Source organism: Hyperolius riggenbachi, chromosome 6, assembly GCF_040937935.1.
Source record: "Hyperolius riggenbachi isolate aHypRig1 chromosome 6, aHypRig1.pri, whole genome shotgun sequence".
Classification (NCBI taxonomy): domain Eukaryota; kingdom Metazoa; phylum Chordata; class Amphibia; order Anura; family Hyperoliidae; genus Hyperolius; species Hyperolius riggenbachi.
The window spans coordinates 32,406,053-32,421,729 of record NC_090651.1 but is presented as its reverse complement, the minus strand read 5'-3'; the positions used below and the strand labels follow the sequence as shown (position 1 = coordinate 32,421,729).

Genomic DNA, 15,677 nt, shown 5'->3' with positions numbered 1-15,677 from the left:
TACCGCTGCCTGCTAGGTGCACAGGGACAGCGCACACAACTCGTACCGCTGCCTGCTAGGTGCACAGGGACAGCGCACACAACTCGTACCGCTGCCTGCTAGGTGCACAGGGACAGCGCACACAACTCGTACCGCTGCCTGCTAGGTGCACAGGGACAGCGCACACAACTCGTACCGCTGCCTGCTAGGTGCACAGGGACAGCGCACACAACTCGTACCGCTGCCTGCTAGGTGCACAGGGACAGCGCACACAACTCGTACCGCTGCCTGCTAGGTGCACAGGGACAGCGCACACAACTCGTACCGCTGCCTGCTAGGTGCACAGGGACAGCGCACACAACTCGTACCGCTGCCTGCTAGGTGCACAGGGACAGCGCACACAACTCGTACCGCTGCCTGCTAGGTGCACAGGGACAGCGCACACAACTCGTACCGCTGCCTGCTAGGTGCACAGGGACAGCGCACACAACTCGTACCGCTGCCTGCTAGGTGCACAGGGACAGCGCACACAACTCGTACCGCTGCCTGCTAGGTGCACAGGGACAGCGCACACAACTCGTACCGCTGCCTGCTAGGTGCACAGGGACAGCGCACACAACTCGTACCGCTGCCTGCTAGGTGCACAGGGACAGCGCACACAACTCGTACCGCTGCCTGCTAGGTGCACAGGGACAGCGCACACAACTCGTACCGCTGCCTGCTAGGTGCACAGGGACAGCGCACACAACTCGTACCGCTGCCTGCTAGGTGCACAGGGACAGCGCACACAACTAGTACCGCTGCCTGCTAGGTGCACAGGGACAGCGCACACAACTCGTACCGCTGCCTACTAGGTGCACAGGGACAGCGCACACAACTCGTACCGCTGCCTGCTAGGTGCACACACAACTAGTACCGCTGCCTGCTAGGTGAACAGGGACAGCGCACACAACTCGTACCGCTGCCTGCTAGGTGCACAGGGACGGCGCACACAACTCGTACCGCTGCCTGCTAGGTGAACAGGGACGGCGCACACAACTCGTACCGCTGCCTGCTAGGTGCACAGGGACAGCACACACAACTCGTGCCGCTGCCTGCTAGGTGCACAGGGACGGCGCACACAACTCGTACCGCTGCCTGCTAGGTGAACAGGGACGGCGCACACAACTCGTACCGCTGCCTGCTAGGTGCACAGGGACAGCACACACAACTCGTGCCGCTGCCTGCGGTACCGCTGTCTGCAATTTATATTGCAGAAACATCCCATATTTGCTTATCCCTGCCGGTCCCACAGAACAGTAGTGGCGGAACTCTGTAGGACTTCATTACTTCATGTGGGACAGCACAGAGGTTCCTGCTGACTATGAACAATCTGTGAAGAGAATTACTTATTTTTCCACATCCAGGAACTTTCACTAAATCAGGGTTGTTAAACTCAAATACAAAGTGTGCCGAAATTAAACACTGGGACCAAGTCACGGGCCAACCAATATGTCTACTGGCCACCTTCCTCCCTTATAAAGTTTTCCTGGTGTCTTATCAGCAAAAACTGTTTATACAGAGGCGCCAGAATAGAGTAAAACGTTTAAAAAACGCTTAAAAGCAGAGGGGGATGTTAAGGTGGACTTACCTCCCTCTTACAAAAAAAAGAAAACTCACTTGAATCTCGACAGAGGCGCTCAAACCTATTGCTTGACCCACTGAGTTGTTCTCCCATTTTTACCTGAGGAAGCGGGGTCACGCCCGCGAAACGCGTTGCATTTGTGGAGTTGAATAAATTATTTGTCAATTCTGTTTTATCGAGACTCAAGTGAGTTTTCTTTTTTGTAAGAGGGAGATGAGTCCACCTTAACATCCCCCTCTGCTTTTAAGCGGATTTTAAACAGTTTTACTCTACTCTGGCGCCTCTGTATACCGAGTTTTTGCTGATCTTCTAGTCCACCCTGGGTGGAGGGGTGCATCCCCATCTATTATCTACAGAGAGCGACTTCTTAACCTGAGTGGGGTCAGGTCCTAATGCTCCCCACCTGCAGTTAAAGTGGTTGCCTATGGGTAACCCGTGTTTGTGAGTATATACACATAAAATTGTATTGAACTCTTAATTTTACCTGACAATACTGCACCATATTGGGCTTTCCATTCTCTTCTTGTTTTTAAGCATCCTGGTGTCTTATGGCTCCCCTCCAACCCCTATACAGTTTCCCAGTGTCTAGTGGCCCTCCTCCCTCCCCTATACAGTTCTCTGGTGTCTAGTGGACCTCACCCTCCTCTATACGGTTCCCTAAGTTTAGTGCTTTCCTCCTACCTCTCCATATGGCTTCCCTGGTGTTCTAGGGCTTCACCTCCAATATAATTTCCCTGGTGGTCTAGAGTGGGCTAAACATATTGCAAAGTGGGGAAACCACTTGGGGGCCAAATTTAATTTCTCTGAGGGCCAGATTTGGCCCACGGGCCGGAGTTTCACATGCATGCACTAAATGTAGAGCAAGCCACTAGGAAGCGAGATAAACTTTTAATCATTGCATAATTGTGTTCCTTTCATTTACTTTATAGGGCATTCCTCAAGCCCAATACTTTTTTGTTTGTTTGTTCTAATACTCTAATTCCCTATAAACTAAACAAGCCTCGCCCACAGCTCCTCCAGCGCCTAGGCACTCTGAGACCCGTGTAGCAAGGGCTTATGGGAGCTCAGTCTGGGCAGGAGGAAGAGAAGGTTACTAGCCAGAGATTTCAGAGGCAAAGAGGAGGAGGAAGGAGGAGATGGGAGTGAAGTTTTCACAGGCTGAGGGGTGGAGATGCAGAGCAGCTTGCCTGTGTAATGATCACAAGCAGAACATGGCTGCTCTCATTGTGTCCCAGGAAGAAATAATCATATACTGTTGAAGCTCTTTGCAGCTATTTTTTACTGTGTAAACTATCTAAACTTTAGATAAGATGTATAGACAAGTTACTGGTTATTGTTAGTTTTTCATCTCAGATCTACTTTCAGTGGCATTTACGTTAATACATATTTTAAGTTATTCAGAAAAAAAGATGATCATTGATGGAGACAAGAAGTGTGACATTAAAGGGCTGAACACTCGCTGGATCATCTGGGAAGAGGAAGGAACTACCATTCAGCCTCCAGAACATCTGGCATGTCTAATGTACTCTCTTACTGTCAGTGTAATAATGATGGAATGCAGAGACAGAGAGGTCACCTCTCCTCTCATAGAATGTAAAATGCCTCCTGCCTCTATCCTGTATGCGTGGGGAAATCTTCATCTGTAATGTTTGCATGTTTGATCTCGCAGGGTGTCAAGGCGATCTTTTCTCATCTGGGATATGTTCTTCCCCTGCAGGTACCTGAGCAGCAGCCGGTCACTCTGTGTAGTGGTGCTGAGGACACGAAGCACTATGACGAGGCCAGGAAGTGTGTGGAAGAGCTAGCACTTTACCTGAAGCCCCTCAGCACTGCAAGAGGTGAGATAACCAACTCGGCTACTAATGAGCTGATGCTGCTCAATTAAAACACTAATTATTGTAGATTAAAGGGAACATGAGGTAAGAAAAGGGATGAGTCTGGATCCTGTAAAGGCCTCCTGTGTCATCCTCCGGGCTACTTTCCTTTTCATCCACGAGCATGACCTCGGAATGGTGCATGCATCTAGTGTGTGTACAGCGACCGCCCAACGTTGCCTAAAGATCCAATCCCCGTGCCCAAAAAAACCTGTCAATAACATTGATCTCACTCATTGTACCTCCGCCCCCTCCACAGCAATCTATGCTTAGGCAGTCTGCAGGCTAGCGATCCCATTTTGTAGAACTCTGCTACATTAGCAAATGTGTACTTGGCTTAAAAGAATACAGAGGCAAATTAAAGTGGAATATAACCCTGCATTTCAACTTTGCTCTAAAACAGGGGTAGGGAACCTTGGCTCTCCAGCTGTGATAAAACTACAAATCCCAGCATGCATTTGCCTTTATTATTCATGACTTTGGCTGTCAGACTCCTGCAATGCACTGTGGGACTTGTAGTTCCTTAACAGCTGGAGAGCCAAGGTTTCCTACCCCTGCTCTAAAACATTATTTACAGCATATTATATGCAACAAGCATTTTTTTTTTACTAGACCAGCATTGGAAGGGTTACACAGGGCTTTAAAGTTCCCAGCAGCTGAAGTTTAGATAGATGCATTTAAATAAACAGTGTAACAAGTGAGGAATGTTACACACTCTTTGGCTGTCCTCCAGCGCCTGCACAGTCAGAGAGAGTGAGTCACATTCCACACTTGTTACATTTTGTTTATTTAAATGTATCTATCTAAACTTCGGCTGCAGGGAGCAGTTCTCTCCACGGAACTTTAAAGCTTTGTGTGTAACCCTTCCAATGCTGGTCTAGTAAAAAAAAAAAAAAAAAAAAAATATGCTGGTTGCATATAATATGCTGTAAATAATATTTTAGAGCAAAGTTGAAATGCAGGGTTATATTCCGCTTTAAAGGACAACTGAAGAGAGGGGTATATTGGAAGCTGCCATGTTTATTTCCTTTTAAGCAATACCAGTTGCCTGGCTATCCTGCTGATCTTCTGCCTCTAATACTTGCAGCCATAGACCCTGAACAAGCATGCAGCAGATCAGGCGTTTCTGACATTGTCAGATCTGACAAATTAACTGCATGCTTGTTTCTGGTGTTATTCAGATACTACTGCAGCCAAACAGACCAGCAGGGCTGCCAGGCAACTGATATTGTTTGAAAGGAAATGAACATGGCAGCCTCCATAGTCTTCTCACTTCAATTGCCCTTTAAATATGTCAAAATGAGCTCATATATATGTTCTGATATTGCTGCAGACACTTACCGCAATGTCTGTTCCCCTCCAACATGCTCCCACTGCTCGTAATTCATCCAGTTAGTGGCCCTGACCAGAGTGTGGGCAACCCCTGACCGGGAGATAGTTGTGGCAGCGGACACGCAGTAAGGAATTTTCTACACAGACCATGCCCCCAGTTCTCATTCAGCGGAGTACTGGGAGTGTACGAGCAGAACATTTCTTACCTGTGTGCGCCGAAAAAAAAACACCTCCAGGTCAGAGGTCACTGACACTCTGCTCTGTAATATCACCATAAAATCATCATTTTATCATACACAGATTCCAATGTTAGTGAAATAATCAGCTCAGTGAATACAACATTGAAGAAAATTCATATGCAAATGTCAACCAATGATATTACAGTAGAATCTCGTTATAGTAAACTCTGATATAGTAAACTCAGTCCTCAGGTCCCAGCAAATGTCTGTATAAATATACAATGTATGACCAATTCTGATATAGTAAACTACTTTTCCTGGTCCCTTGGAGATTACTATAAAAGGGATTCTCTCCCCCCCCCCCCCCCCCCCCCCCTCCTAGTCTTTTGCGCAGGATATACTACATTGTACTGTTACACATAATGCAGCTTTGAGGCTATGCCTGGATACAGATAGGGCTCAGCAGCATGTCTGTATCAGGGCGGAAGCTGTGTGTTACTCTCGCCTATTGGAGGTAGTGTAATGATGAGAATTCACACTTCCTCGTCACATCCTACAGATCTGTGTGTAACTCCCTAGGGACTGGCTGATGAGCCACGCAGCTGTGATGCTTGAAATTAAAGTTGTGTAAGGATCTAAAATTAGTCTTACTGTGATCATTAACACCGCAAACGTGTAAATGATGTTGGAACGAAATTCCTCTCATTCTCACGTTTGTCATCCACTTCTGACACCTTTTCCACTAAACTGATCCTATATAAATGGTCTGAACAAACGTGGGATTAAGTTTGTTTTATTTTCTTTCCTTTAAAAAAAAAAAAAAAAAAAAAAGTTTATTTTATCAGAACTAGTATTACTAAGCCTATTCAGTCACGTAATAAAGTAACTGTGGAGGCTCAGAATGTGACATACCATCACATGATCTCAGTAAAGATCAGGAGGTGTCGCTATTGGAGTGTGCAAAAGATTTCCCCCCCCCTCACAGCCAGCTTAGATTGCATACATAGAAGTAACATAGCCCGGATCAGGCTTAAAGAGACCCTGTAACAAAAAAAACGTTCGCCTGGGGGGTACTCACCTCGGGAGGGGGAAGCCTCAGGGTCCCAATAAGTCTTCCCCCTCCCATGTAGCTGCAGGCGATCCAGCGCTGGCTCCCCCAAAGTGTCCCGAAATCCTCCCTCTACAAGCCTGACAAGCGCTGATAAGCACCGATTTATTTACCTCTCCTGGCTCCAGTGGGGGCGCTGTTGCAGCTCTCTGCATGGAGATAGGCGACAATAGCTGATCTCCGTCTGGTCTACTCTACTGTGCCGGCGCAGCAGACTTGCACCTGCGCAGTAGAGCAGCCCGACAGCGATCAGCTATTTCTGCCTATCTCCGAGGCGAAGAGCTGATACTGCGCCTGTGCTGGAGCCGGGGAGGTATTTATTTACATAGCCGGCGTTCCGGGAGGATTTTCACCACCACTGTGGGACTGAGGAGGAAGGGGGAAGCCTCAGTAGGATCCGGAGGCTTCCCCCACCCGAGGGGAGTACTCCCCAGGGGAGGTTTTCTTCGTTACAGGTTTTCTTTAAACCCCTTGGTTTATGGTTCGGGGGCAAGCTTTGTACAGACGTGTCAAGATTTGGATTAACACTTGTATTGGGAATGTTTATCTAAAGAGTTGCACCTACCAGTTATTGGGAAAAATTTTGTTTGAAAAAAAAAAAGAATAAAATATTGATTGAAAATGTCTCTAATGGTGGCCACACACGAATAAACAATAAAATGATCCGATTTTACAGTAATTCGATAAAAACGATCGTACCTCTCGAAAAAATCGAAAGCTTTTTTTTTCATTCAACTGAAAAATCCGATCGTATTTCCCGTTTTTTTCGATTTAAATCGATCCGGAATGCCAGATATTTTTCTTCAATTTCTACTAAAGATTGTATCTTTCTACTGAAGATTGTATGGTGTGTGTTGGATTGCTAATTTATTAATATACACACCCTAGCAATTTTCTCTTGAGTTTCCAATCATTTTCATCATAATTGAGGAAAAAATTGAACATAGGTGTGTGGTACATTGGTCAGATTTTTGAAACAATCGGGCAGAAAAATTGATTGCAATTCTTAAATCGAACAGATATTTAAAAAATTGGATGGTGTGTGGCCACCTTAAGAAGAATACTCAGCAGAAATGAGCTGTTGTATATTAACTGCCTCCAGCGTGACCGCATAAAAAGCAATGCCAACCAATTTGAGTGACTGGAGATGCACTTTATATTGGGATCACTCGGAGTAAGAAGGTTTCTTCATAATGTAGAAAACTAAATGCAGATTTCTGTTGTGTGCTTTGGAAGTTGCTGCTTTTTAGCACTTACAGCAAATGACTAAAATGATAGTAATTGTACCATTGAAAGTGCATAGAATAGGAGACTTTGCATACTTAGAACTTAGAGTTGTTTTATGTTCAGAAAACCCTCACTTTGAAGTGATGGTGGTGGTTTTTCAGTCCTCTTTGGTGGGCGTGGCTTATATTGCCTGTCAGACTAACAGAGTATAACTCCTTGTCGGCCTACAGCTTTATCCAGTGGCTAATGTTCGGTCAGGGTTGTGCTGGCAGCAGCAATAGGGAATTTCAGACGTCTTCCTTGAATTGATTACGGTTGAAAATATTTTGTATATTAATCATTTCTGGGCATGTTGCATTTCTTGCATGTTTGTTTGACCCTGTGATGTACTTTCACACACACTTGTCTCAGTTGCCCAAGTCAGTGTATTGGTTTGTGATTACGCTGAGAGGGTAGAACCTGAACTAATTACAGCAAGGTTCCCTGGCGGGGATCTCTCAATGCCAAATACATGTGGTTGCCTGTTGCTCTAACCATCCGAGAAAATGCATAAACCTTACACACGCACACACCCCTCCCCCATTCTAACCTTCCTGTAGCTCATGTTGGTTTTCCAGCGTCCTCAATGTACGGCTACTGGCGTGTCACCTGACCTGCATTGGGTCACATGACATGCCGGGAGCAGTTCATAGACCCCATAAAGCCAATAGGAGCTATAGGATGCTTAGACGACGCTGGACACTCCGAGTATTTTTTTGCCCTGTAAACACCCCCAAAGCATAGTCCCCTAATACCCGGTCCCCTAATACCGGTTTGTTGAGACTTATGGCTGCCTGAGTTCTGGATAACTGGGACGTTGCTGTATTTATAAATTTCAGAGGTCTTGGAGCCTCAAAATTACATAGTTTGGTTGAAAAAAGACATCCCAACCAGAAAAATGAATAAGAATTGGGTAGCTTTCTCTTGCACCCTCGCATATCCCAGTTAATCCTCCTTGACCCTACTGCCTTGCTTACTGATATGTGAGAGCAGTGGTTTAGAAGCAGTGTCAACCAGCAGGCTTGTGGCTTATTATATTTCATCGTGAAGGGCTTTCTCTTGTAGGCTGATGGTGGAAAACCCCTGTAGCAGCATCCCAGTGAGACGGTTGTGTGAGAGGAATAAGGAGAGATGGGGCGCAGATTCTTCTTCAGTACATTTATTACTGTGTTCTAGCTCTCTGGCTGTTGGTTAACTCTGGTTCAGGCTTTAAGGTTTGCATGATCATTCCAAACCTGCAACTCGGCAAATGCCAAAGCCAAGGGATTGCCGTGACGGCCAGGAGAACGGTTTTGTAAAATAGGATATATTGAAGTACAACACCTGTATCTTAGAATTAGTTTTTGGCTTTCCTAGTTCTTGTGTTTTCTTAGTGTATTTTCAGCAAGTAACCATCAGCTCCTATGTGGAGATGTTGTCGTCCTGTAACATTTCTTCCTTTTTCTCCTCCAGGTGTTGGTCTGAACAGTACTACCCAGAGTGTGCTGAGCCGCCCAATGCAGAGAAAACTGGTGACTCTCGTACACTGCCAGTTGGTGGAAGAAGAGGGCCGTATTCGAGCTATGCGAGCAGCTCGATCACTGGGCGAGAGAACCGTTACAGAACTCATTCTGCAGCATCAGAACCCCCAGCAGCTCTCTTCTAACCTTTGGGCGGCTGTCCGTGCCCGCGGCTGTCAGTTTCTTGGTCCAGGTATGCTATACCAATTCCATTACCTTCTAGACTTAATGTCCTTATCTTATCCAAAATGGGATGCTGACTGTTATTTGCATGCTGAGATAAGCTTGTTAATGAAGACAAAAATAAGAAAACCCTTAATATGCTGGCAGTGCACAGTTCCTGTAGTTAGGCAGAGGCAACCAGACTAGGCAAAAAACAAAATGGGGGGCATATAAGGACCTATTTTAGAAAAAAAAGTGAGGGTTTACATATTTTTGGGGCACTAATTCTTTTTAGATGTTACAACCAACTTTTAAACCAAAGTAATCCTAAAATGAAACCTGGCTAATTCTAATAGCAGTCAGCATGATAAATAAGCAGAAACTGAACAGAAGCAAAGTAGTGGATGGACAGTGTAGGTTTATTATAGCACTGAGCGCTTCCACTTGACAGTCAATACGTTGGGTTATTGACTGTCGGCTCACAATCTAGTCCCTGCCATATACCTATTCTCATATCCCTATTGTAGTCAGAGGACAGCCAATTTAATTGCCACTATGTTTTTTGAGATGCAGTAAGAAACCAGAGTGGCTAGAGAACTCCATACAAACTTCATGCACATAGTGTCTAGGACCAGAGACCCGCAACTGCAAGGCAAGTGTGCAATTCACTATGCCACCCGTGTTTCATGATACAATGGGATCTTCCACTGCAGTAAGTCTTGCTTCCTCTCCCCTTTACCTATAGCTGTTGGGTGAGTGAGTCTGGTGTCACTATGCAACACAAAAGAGGAAGAACAGGTGACAGATCACGTTCCACAGCATTTCTGAATTTGCCATAAAGAGGTGGTTGTTCCCTGGGAGTGAGCACTTATAAGACTTAAACTTTGCAAACAGGAAGTAAGAGAGTCGTCAAATCCTGTATGGATAGCAATTTGAAAACACTCCAACTGTGTAGAAATGGATTTTAAACTGAAAACACGAATATTGCAACTTAGAAGCTTACAAAAAGCAAGTAAATATGCTAATTTTTAACTTTATGCCTGAAGCACATGTCAAAAAAGTTGGAGCAGGAATATCTACCACTTTTCTGCATCACGATTTCTTTTGTCTACGTTTTGGGAAACTGAGGTGCTCAATATCTGTAGCTTTGAAAGTAAAAAGTTTTATAGCATTCTTGCCTGATGCAGGATTTGAGCTGCTCATCCATTAAAGTGGTATAAAATCTCAGCATTTCCTCTTTGCTTTAAAAGATTTACAGCATAAAATACCATGAAGAAAACATTGTAGCAGAACAGCATTCATACAATGAAACACAGCTTTCTTCAATGGGAAGCTTGCTGCTGCATACCAAGGGGTGATGAGTTTTTTTTGTTTACATTACTTTGTCTGCTTCAATTAGTATACTGTACATTCCTAGCTGTGCTGAAAATGAGCTCTGTTGTAGAAACAGAAAGCCGAGAAGTGATCACTTTAATATATAAATACAGCAACTATGCAATAAAATTCAATGACTGCTTTCAGAGCAGATAAACTGTACTTTATGAACTTGTAGTTTGTAAACAGACAATAATACTTGTACACAAAAGCAAATATGATAACTGTATGTGTAATAAAAAATAGGAAAGCATGTTATATGTTATGTCAGAGTTTTATCCCACTTTAAGTTTTCTTTCGTTTGATGAGGAGCTGTCAGCCATACTGTCTCAGAAAAAAACACATATATAAGTAGATAAATACTTGCTCTACTTACCATTTGTATTGTACTGTACACATTTTGATTTTAGTACATTAAAAAAAAGAGAAAATCGTTCTTAGCATTTCCCATTTTAAAGATCTTATGAGGTGAAAACTTAAAAAAAGTTCAGTACCTGTGTTTATTTTGAATCCATGGAGGATGGCATCCGCACCTTCAGTTTACTTCCGCCAGGTCCCTGCTCTGTTACCGGCCCCCGGGTCGGGGTGTCATTCCACAAGTAAAATGGCCGCCGGAGCTTGCAGCGGCTGCACAGTCCGCATAGACACGAGTGAGGCTGCGCAGCTCTAGGGCTCCTCCTGGCGCGTCCTCGCTACAGGCTTTCTCCTGTGCGGAATGAGAGCCTGACCCTGAGCCGTGGGGTCGGGAGCCAACTGGGGGCCGTTAAGAGTGGGGACCTAGCGGAAGTAAACGGAGGGCGCGGATGGTGTCCTCCATGGATTCAAAATGGACACACAGGTACTGAACTTTTTTTAACTTCTCACCTTGTAAGTCCTTTAACTGTGGCTATTTTGAAGCCAATCCTGATGTCATTTCCTCCTTTACGCTCCTCTGCCTGATTGTATATGCATTGCCCGCCCTTCACTATAGAAAGTGTATTGTCTCAGCATGAAAAATATTGGCCAATCAGAGAGGAACAGAGGTGTGGCAGGGGTAAACAGGTGGGAAAGAGGCTTCCGCCAATCAGGCTGCATTCGTTAAGTCTGAGGGGAAGCAGAGGAGCAAAAAAGGACAGCCCAGCATGCCCTGCAACTTCCTTTTTGTGTACTTGATTGTGTGTGTACCAAATAAGACTCAGGTAAACTGGGGATTGATCATTTATCAACAAGAAAAGTAATAGTGATTTTAACTTTTGGATTGCCTGGTTAGCATCCTTATTGCTTGTTTACCAGATAAAAATAAAGAATTGATTTTATGCCCGACAGTTACACTTAAATATCTACAAATTGGCATTTTACTTAAAGGGCACCTTTAAGCACTCAGGGAGAAAAAAAAGTTTCACTTAACTGGGGCTTACCCAAGCCCCCTGCAGCTGTCCTGTGCCCTCGCCGCTCCTCGACTGTCCTCCGGTCCCTGCCGCTGGGGTTAGTTTAGTTTTCGGCCAGCAACGTCTACTCTTCTTCGCCTTCCCCGCCGTCAAGTACGTTATGCGCAGTATGCTTGTGCCGGACGCGCTTGACGGCGGGGAAGACTAAGCGTACGCGTAGCCGTGGGCAGACCCTTAGTCGTCCGAAAACTAAACTAACCCGTGAGGGCGAGGAGGACACGGAAGCCTCTGCACTATCTAAAGGCTTCCCTCCTACATTTTTCCCTGCCGTCTCAAGCTAAATGTCTGAACTGGAGATCCTAGTTTATCTTCTTTCTTATGTTTGAGCTACAGACTTGTCACGTGGCAATCAGTCTTCTTTCTTTTGATGCTGTCGCTTTCTGTATAATTGTATGTCACCTGACTTCACACTCCACAAAGTGATGCTATAAAAAGGCAGAAAATCCCTTTAGCGGAATAATAAGTATGGCTTCTTCATACTTCATGCTTGCCGTCACCTGTTGTATTGAAGAGTACATGAAATGGGTAGAGATGACCACAACAGGAAGTACCTGACACACACTTTTTCCAGAATCTTAAAAAAAAAAATTCCCTTTATTTCCTGCTTCATCTACACAGCCCAAGAATGACTTTTCAATGACTTTTCAAAGAGGTTAAGTAATGTTTCCTTGTTGGATAATAAGTACTTACATTGAGGATTGCCTTCCGTAATTTTCCACAAAGACGACCTTTGCTGCTATTTCTGAGGCACTTCTGTTTATGTCAATCGTAAGGGAACTCTTTTCACTAAAAAAAAACTGGCGCTGTTCCCACTAGTATGTGAGGCTATTCTTGTGGAATCGCAAACACCCTGCATGCTGTATTTTTGGCGCAGTGGTGCTTGTCACATTCAGTACAACTGGAGGGATATTTGCGCTCTCACAAAAAAATCGCACAGCAGATGGAAAAGGAGGATGTCGCTTGCGTTAGTTTTGCAACTCGTGGTGGATACACTGGCTGGATAGTGTACTAGTTGAAGAGACACTGAAGCTGAAAAATAATGATATGAATGGTTTGTGTAGTACGAATAATTACTAGAACATTAGTAGAAAAGAAAATATTCTCCTATTTTTGTTTTCAGTTATATAGTGTTTTTTATAACCAGGGCTGTGGAGTCGGTACAAAAATCTTCCGACTCCTCAGTTTCTGAAACCACGACTCCAACTCTGACTCCGGGTACAAAAATTGCTCAGACTCCGACTCCTCGACTCCTTAGTCTAATACTTAACAGGGCTGTGGATTTTGTACAAAAATCATGCGACTCCGACTCCACAGCCCTTTTTATAACATTGCATCATTATCTAATATTTCCAGTTTACACACTACTCAGCATTCTAAATTATTTTACAGAGCAGGCTAGTGAAGTTTTGACCGGTCCTCTGCAGGAATAAAAACAATTCAAAGACTGACACTTGCGATAATAAGCTTCAGAAGACAGAGCTCTCTGCGACTTATGAAAGTTGTGAGCGCAATGGCTCTTTTGCATAGATAACTGGAGTTTCTTAACTCTTCTTGTACTGGAAACAATATTAGACTCATGGCTTTGCTCCTAATGGTTTATTTCCTAGCTGTACTACACATACAAGTCATTATATCATTTTTTTTTTCACTTCAGTGTCTCTTCAAGGGCTCTGCCTCTGACACAGGAGACCATGGTTCAAATATCAGCTCTTCCTGTTCAGTCAGGTCCCTTTTACACTTAATCAGTTGGTATGTACAGCGTGAACGTGCGTTGGTACGCATTTTTACCATATCAGTGCATTGTGAAAAAGTTATCAGTTAAAATGCGTATAGTGGGAACTGTGCCATAGGAAAACATGGGAATTCATTTGAAAATCCGTGTCTTTCAGTTATAACTGAGAGCAACTGAATAAGGGTAAAAGGGGCCTAGGCCAGCACCTATTCAGTGAGGAGACCTTGAGCAAAACTCTCTAACACTGCTACTGCCTATAGAGCGCGCCCTAGTGGCAGCAGCTCAATCGCTTTGAGTCCGCCAGGAGAAGAACACAATATAAATGTTATTTATCTTGTCTAATGTTGTATTGTAAAATTCTGCACATCGGATGTAACCTTTCTGTTAAAGCTGTAGTGTGACCCTTCTGCTTTGCAGCTATGCAGGAAGAAGCCCTGAAGCTTGTCCTCCTGGCCCTGGAAGACGGATCGGCGCTCTCTCGGAAGGTCTTAGTGTTGTTTGTAGTGCAAAGATTGGAACCGCGCTTTCCTCAAGCCTCGAAAACTAGCATTGGGCATGTTGTCCAGCTGTTGTACAGAGCCTCTTGCTTTAAGGTGAGAAGTGTGTGGGATTTCCTCTATGTGGGTCCGCTGTCTCGAGTAGATGTTATCTTGACATTGACTTAATGGTTGAGCATCATCTGCCCTAGATGGAATTTTAACTTTACATAGAGCATACATGTCAAACTCCGACCCGCGGGCCAAATCTGGCCATCAGATTTGGTCCTCAGGTGGTTTCCTCACTTTACGTTATGTTTGGCCCACTCTAAACCACCAGAGAAGCTATATCTACATCACCAGGGAAGCCATATGGTGGAGAGGGTCAGCACTAGATACCAGGGAACTGTATAGGAGAGGGAAGGGGGCCACTTAACACAAGGAAACTGTATAGGGGAAGGAGGACCACTTAACATCAGGGAATTGTATACATGACCACTAATCAGAGAACAGTATAAGGGATAGAGGGGGCTATTAGACACCAGGGAACTTTATAAGGGAGAGAGGTGGCCACTAGACATTGAGGTCAGCCCACGACTTGATCTCAGAGCTCAATTTTGGCCCACTTTGTATTTGAGTTCGACACCCCTGACCTAGAGCCAATTAGAAGGTATTAAGTTCCATGCGACAGTGCAGTGGCAACGCTGTACAGATCCATCACTAGCCTCCAAGCTAGCGAGGAGGGGGACAGGTGTTCAACGAGTGCCGCATGATGAAGCAGATTCCTATGGATGAAAGGTGGTTGTTGGGTGGTGGGGGGGGGGGGGGTTGGGTACTATGCGATTGTTGCTCGTTTGCCATCAGGGATCACTTTCAGCAGACATTGTGCGGCCGAACACATACTGGATTCATTCACGATTCTCTGCTGAGGTGGTCTTAATGGGCTTGGGTACGTAGGCTTAAGATTGATACTGGACAACTGTTTAGAAGGCTGATGATTAATTCACAGCGAATTAAATTTGATTAGCGGCAAGTTCCCGCTCAGCCCAGGTTAGTTCGACTTCCTGCGGAGCAAAAACCTCAAAAGTCGGAATCTGTGATCATCTCTGTCTAAAGAAGCCTGATGTTCTAAAGTTCTGCCCCCTCTAACGTTCATATCGCTTATGAGAAATGTTCTGCCATGGCCATTGAACCCTGGCACACAATTTTTCACAAGCAATTTCCTTTTCTCCTCTTCGTACCTATTATTTATTATTTAATTTACCTTTGTGCAAATACAGCAGCCATGGCAAAAATGCTAAACTTGTCTCCTCTTCCATTTTGATTTTGTCATAAGAAAGCTGCTCATTTCTTTGGCTCCCTTTTGTTAAAGAGAACCAGAGGTGGGATTTAATGATGTTAGTGGGGCACAGAGGCTGGTTGTGCACACTAACACCAGCCTCTGTTGTCCTATGGTGTGCCCCCAGGGACCCACCTGTGCTCTGCTATCCCCAGCGCCGTGCTTGCGACACACAGCGTGTCGCCAACAGGCTGTTTACCGGTGACTGTCTGTCAGCGCCGCCTCCTTTGTATCGGCGCTACCCACCCGCGTCCCTTCCCTCCAAACAGCGGGAGGGTAGTGCCGATACAAAGGAGGCGGGGGAGC

At 45.0% G+C, this 15,677-nt stretch overlaps 1 protein-coding gene across 5 annotated transcripts in view; it reads left to right on the top strand.

Moving 5' to 3' along the window:
- RC3H1 (ring finger and CCCH-type domains 1) overlaps positions 1–15,677 on the top strand; it is a 138,209-nt gene that overhangs the window by 72,384 nt on the left and 50,148 nt on the right. For all 5 annotated transcript variants that reach the window (XM_068239085.1, XM_068239089.1, XM_068239087.1 and 2 more), the window contains exons 3-5: positions 3,321–3,441; positions 8,815–9,054; positions 13,974–14,149. In XM_068239085.1, coding sequence (XP_068095186.1) covers positions 3,321–3,441; positions 8,815–9,054; positions 13,974–14,149 — 537 coding nt within the window. The remainder of the gene's footprint in view (positions 1–3,320; positions 3,442–8,814; positions 9,055–13,973; positions 14,150–15,677) is intronic.